Source organism: Festucalex cinctus, chromosome 1 (assembly GCF_051991245.1).
Source record: "Festucalex cinctus isolate MCC-2025b chromosome 1, RoL_Fcin_1.0, whole genome shotgun sequence".
Lineage (NCBI taxonomy): Eukaryota > Metazoa > Chordata > Actinopteri > Syngnathiformes > Syngnathidae > Festucalex > Festucalex cinctus.
Genome location: NC_135411.1, coordinates 27,590,515 through 27,595,372, shown reverse-complemented (window position 1 = coordinate 27,595,372; position 4,858 = coordinate 27,590,515). Strand labels below are relative to the sequence as shown.

General features: G+C 42.2%; 1 protein-coding gene across 6 annotated transcripts in view; it reads right to left on the bottom strand.

Annotated features, from left to right (window-relative positions):
* Positions 1-485: 485 nt before the first annotated feature.
* stat5a (signal transducer and activator of transcription 5a) overlaps positions 486-4,858 on the bottom strand; it is a 56,095-nt gene continuing 51,722 nt past the window's right edge. For 5 of the 6 annotated variants that reach the window (XM_077527057.1, XM_077527066.1, XM_077527075.1 and 2 more), the window contains exons 16-19: positions 4,793-4,858; positions 4,663-4,714; positions 4,229-4,339; positions 486-2,948 (exon numbers count right to left, since the gene is read on the bottom strand). The exon at positions 4,793-4,858 is cut by the window's right edge and continues 90 nt beyond it. In XM_077527057.1, coding sequence (XP_077383183.1) covers positions 2,825-2,948; positions 4,229-4,339; positions 4,663-4,714; positions 4,793-4,858 — 353 coding nt within the window. In that variant the 3' untranslated portion in view covers positions 486-2,824. Of the gene's footprint in view, positions 2,949-4,228; positions 4,340-4,658; positions 4,715-4,792 lie in introns of those variants that run through there. The other variant, XM_077527048.1, reaches the window with a different exon arrangement.

The following is a 4,858-nucleotide window of genomic DNA, read 5'->3' as shown; positions in this document are numbered from 1 at the left end:
TTGTACTGTAGTGCTGGTTGCTGCCACAACTAGGAACCTGACAATGCCACTTTGCATCCCCGGAGCAGGCAACGTGCAGCGAATCACACATTTTGTTGCGTTGCTGTCATTTTCTTTTGTTCTACAACAGCCCATTGACACCAAAGCAGTCAGACCAAAATAAAATGGGCCTCGGATGGGTTGTTGCCGCTTTTGCTCTGGCAAAAATGACTAACATACTAAATGATTAAAAAATAATAATAATAAAATAAAAAAAGATGTGAATATCTAACACATATTTATCATACAGAAGCCCATTTAGGCAACAAAATAGTTTGACTGCAATAGAAGAAAATTAGTGTTGGTCGGAGACTCGGAGACACCAGAGCTGGCCTTTCGGGTAATAAAAAAAAGCTAAGCTGAATCCCACCCTGGTTTGGTTGCTACCACATTGTATTTTGACAACAGCCTGTTTAGGGAGCAAAGTAGTCAAGGCAAAAATGATGGTGGGTTGTTGTCACTTTATTTTGGAAACAAATTAGTAGTAAACTAAATTCATGAAAAAACAATGTGCAACAATCTATCATATGTCTTTCATCAAGCAGCCTGTTTAGGCAACAAAATAGTTTAACCGCAAGAGAACCAAATACTGCTGTTTGCCACCACTATTCATGATCAGTGCTTACCTTTTAAGCAGCAAATGAACTCCACGCTTGTTGTTTTGCCACTACATTAGATTTCAAAAGAAGCCTGTTTAGTGAGCAAATTATTCAGGCCAAAATAAAGAAAGCCCAATTTCTAATTCAAAATAATGTGATGATTACACACGTTATTTGTTGAACGTTGTTAGGTTGAAGCTACTTCTTAAAGCCACCCATTTAGGCAGCAGAACAATTGGACCAAAATGAGCTGTAGTTTGGCACCATTATTTACAGTTGGGTGGCAAGATAGTGAAAAATCTCTGGTAACAGCCTTGTTATGGAGTAGCAAGAACAAAAAGAAAAAGAATAAATCAATGAGTCTCGGGAAGGTTGTTGCCACTTTTCCTTTTAGCAAAGAGTAGCCCCAAGCTGATTCCAATTTCTATAACAGCTCATTTCGGCAGCAAACTAGATGCTTTCAGATTCCATACATTTTTCGTCCCAAATGGAACCGCAACAAAAGGGAGCAAAACAAACTTTTAACTGTCATGTAAATCCATCAGCAGGTGAAGTTTGTGCCATAATTGTGTCATTAACATTTGCACACAAGGCGAAAACGTACGGAAGCGTAGAGCTGCCAATGTGGAGTAAACATTTTTGGCTGGCGAGTATATGTTCGATCATACTCGCAAATACGTTCGAACATACTCGCAAATACGTTCGAACATACTCGCAAATACGTTCGAACATACTCGTAAATACGTTCGAACATACTCGTAAATACGTTCGAACATACTCGTAAATACGTTCGAACATACTCGTAAATACGTTCGAACATACTCGTAAATACGTTCGAACATACTCGCAAATACGTTCGAACATACTCGCAAATACGTTCGAACATACTCGCAAATACGTTCGAACATACTCGCAAATACGTTCGAACATACTCGCAAATACGTTCGAACATACTCGCAAATACGTTCGAACATACTCGCAAATACGTTCGAACATACTCTCAAATACGTTCGAACATACTCGCAAATATGTTCGAACATACTCGCAAATATGTTCAAACATACGTGTAGGCTACATGCTACAAAGTTAGCATACCTTCCCATAATGCTACGGGTATTATTTGCACATGCGCGAGTAAAAACAAAACCCAATTTTTTAGGCATTTGGGCCACATTACCAATTAAATAGAAAATTAAGTAGACAAAAAACAGTGTTTATTCGTAACTTTTATGATTTATTATGTCTGCCGTGCATGATTTAGGTTCATCATTTTTTTTTACTCACGCATGCGCAAATAATATCCCATGGCATTATGGGAAGGTATGCCAACTTTGTAGCCTACAAGTACGTTCGAACATATTTGCGAGTATGTTCGAACGTATTTGTGAGTATGTTCGAACATACTCGCAAATATGTTCGAGCATACTTGCGAATATGTTCGAACATACTTGCAAATATGTTCGAACATACTCGCCAGCCAAAAATGTTTACTCCTCATTGGCAGCTCTACACTTCCGTAAAAACGTGGTGGCCGGTGAAACCTGGACTAAGGCAAGACAGTGCAGGCAGGGGTGGGGGGGGGGTTGCTGATCCCCAGGCAGTGTTGATGAAAAGCATCAACCATTTGGAGAACAAATAGACAATGTGCACCCAGCAAGGTTCTAGCTGGTGAACACATCCGAGTGATCGAGCGAGCGAGCGTGTGTAACCACATTTTTGTGTGTGCAAGTGTTTGTTGTAACGACAAAAAGCTCTTGTGTAAAGTTCCAGTTTTTGTTTTTTTTTGTCCAAAGACAACATTCATTCGAAGCGAGATATAAAATGGAAACATCTTGTACAGTGACAGTGGCGCGTGTGTTAAAATCAAGAGAATGCATGCACACTGACAACTGAACACTATTTCGCTCTCTGTCTCTCTCTCTTTTTTTTTTGTTTTTTGTTTAAGCAATACTGTAACACTGTCGGTTTTTCACTGAAACCTTGTACAAATACTTATGGACACAAATAATAAAACTTCAAAGAGTCACATGCGCTCACGCTGAAAAATAAAATAAAACCACAACCGTTATTAACATTTCACATTATAGCAATGGAAGGAGAGGGCCAAACAGACGAGATGATTGGAATTAAAACCATGAGACGTCAAGTGGAGAGGCAGGGTTGGTTGGTTGCCGAGTTGGGTGCGGTCATGACTGCTGGCCCCCCCAGTGGCTCTCCACGGGCCGTCGCAGCAGCTCTTCCACATGCCGCGCCACGTCCATGGTGTCGTCCAGGTCAAAGTCTCCGTCCGTGTCCAGCATGGATTCACTCCTGCGTGCAGGACGTAAAAAGATGCTGTGATTTGTCGACTTCCGTTTTCTTTTCTGTTTTGGTGAGAAAAAATGTTGGCCCGCAATGGACCTGAAACCACGGACGGGCTGGCAGCAAACTCGTTGGGGAGAAAATGACCCTGGTCGGGTTGCTGCCATTTTGGATTTCATAACTGCCAGTTTATGGAGTACAGTCAAAATGATGCATTTGATTCGACTTTTATTTTGGCAACAAAATTATAGTAGCAGTTTATGGCGGTCCATTTATGCATTTAAGCGGTAGGTTCAAAGTTCTCAGAGATCCATATTGAAGTGAAAAAGTTGGGGAAAAGATGATTTTTTTTCAAATGAATTTTCATCTCTTTCAATTTGTTTATGCAGTTGGACCGAAATGGAGTACTATGCCCGCAGCTTTTTGCCACCAACCAAAACTGGCAGTAAAATAGTAAAATGAATACAACATTTGTTAGGTTGCTGCTGCCTGCTACTTTGGGATTCAACAGCAGCCCGTTTAAGGAGCAACATAGATGATGAGCCTAAACGTGTAACATAGTTGGGATAAACATTAATTAGGCCTTTGACTTGGTCAATTTTGCTTTCCATTTCCGTTGAGTGAAGCAGCATCGTAGCTTCAACAGGTTGCTGACACTGTCAATTTGCAGCCCATTAAGGCAGTGGAATAACATTCCTGGATTTTTAGCCTGCTGTCACTGATTTCTATAGTAGCACATTTAGGCAGCGAAGTAGCTGGGCTAAAAATGAATTGTTCAACTACCTATTCATGTAACAACCACCTTGGATTAAAAAATAAATAATTGCACCCTATGTGGTGTGGCTTCTACTGTACTTTTTGATTTTTTACAACAGTCCGTTTAGGCAGCAAAGTACACTTTGTAGTTGGGCAAAATGTAATTGTTCCCTTGTCTAGTTGCAGCCACTTTTCAATTTTTTTCATCAGCCCTTATTGCCAGCCAAGTAGATGAACCAAATAAAGGTGCTGCACTGTTAAGAACTGTGCTCCTGATGGGTTTCTGACACTAAAACAAAAACTATTTAGGCAGAAAAGTAGTTGGCCAAAATTAATCTCTGGCAGGTTGGTGCCACTTTCTACATCTATGGCAGTCCTTTCTGGCAGCAAATCACATTGTGAAATACGTATAAAACACCCACAATACTTCTGGCAACATTGCTCGACCAAGAATATCCTAATCAATTAATATAAATCAATCGGCAGTTGATAAATCATGCCGGTTTCTTCTTTCACACAATGGGGTGACTCACATCGGTGGGTACAAGCCGTAGGTGTGAGGGTGACTGACAGGTGCCGGAGAGGCGCTGTGATCCATGTAGGTCGGGTTCCCGCACGTTGGATCGGAATTGGCTGTTGCAAACCTGTGAGGAACACGCGCACACGCACACACACACACAGACAAGATAAAAGCAATGAGTCCTTGATTCTGAGCGGTCGTCTAAGCAACTCTCCACAGCGTGAGTTCCGTGCCCCGCTGCATCATTACGGCGCTGCGATGGCTGGAGCGGCGCTCGACGGCTAACGAGGCTAACTCTAATGATGAGCGGAGGACACGCTCGCTCAGGAAGCCCCTCAGCATCTTTAATTGGCCTCCTCCAACTGTAACAGCTAAGTAATTGCTGATCTGTCATGCAGGATCCACTTTGATGAACTCAAAGGAACGGAGGGGAAGATGGCAACTCACTCAGGCACCACTTGTTTGATTTGCGGCTTCACGTAGCCATCCACCGCCTTGGCTGCACACAGAAGAGAACCATTGTGAGCCATCACAGCATAGCGAGGCCAGGAGAGGAAGCTACGGTGGCACCACTTACAAAGGGGAGGGGTGTAATACTTGGAGAAGACGTCGTCCTTGGGTCTGTCAGGGTAGAGGAAGAGGA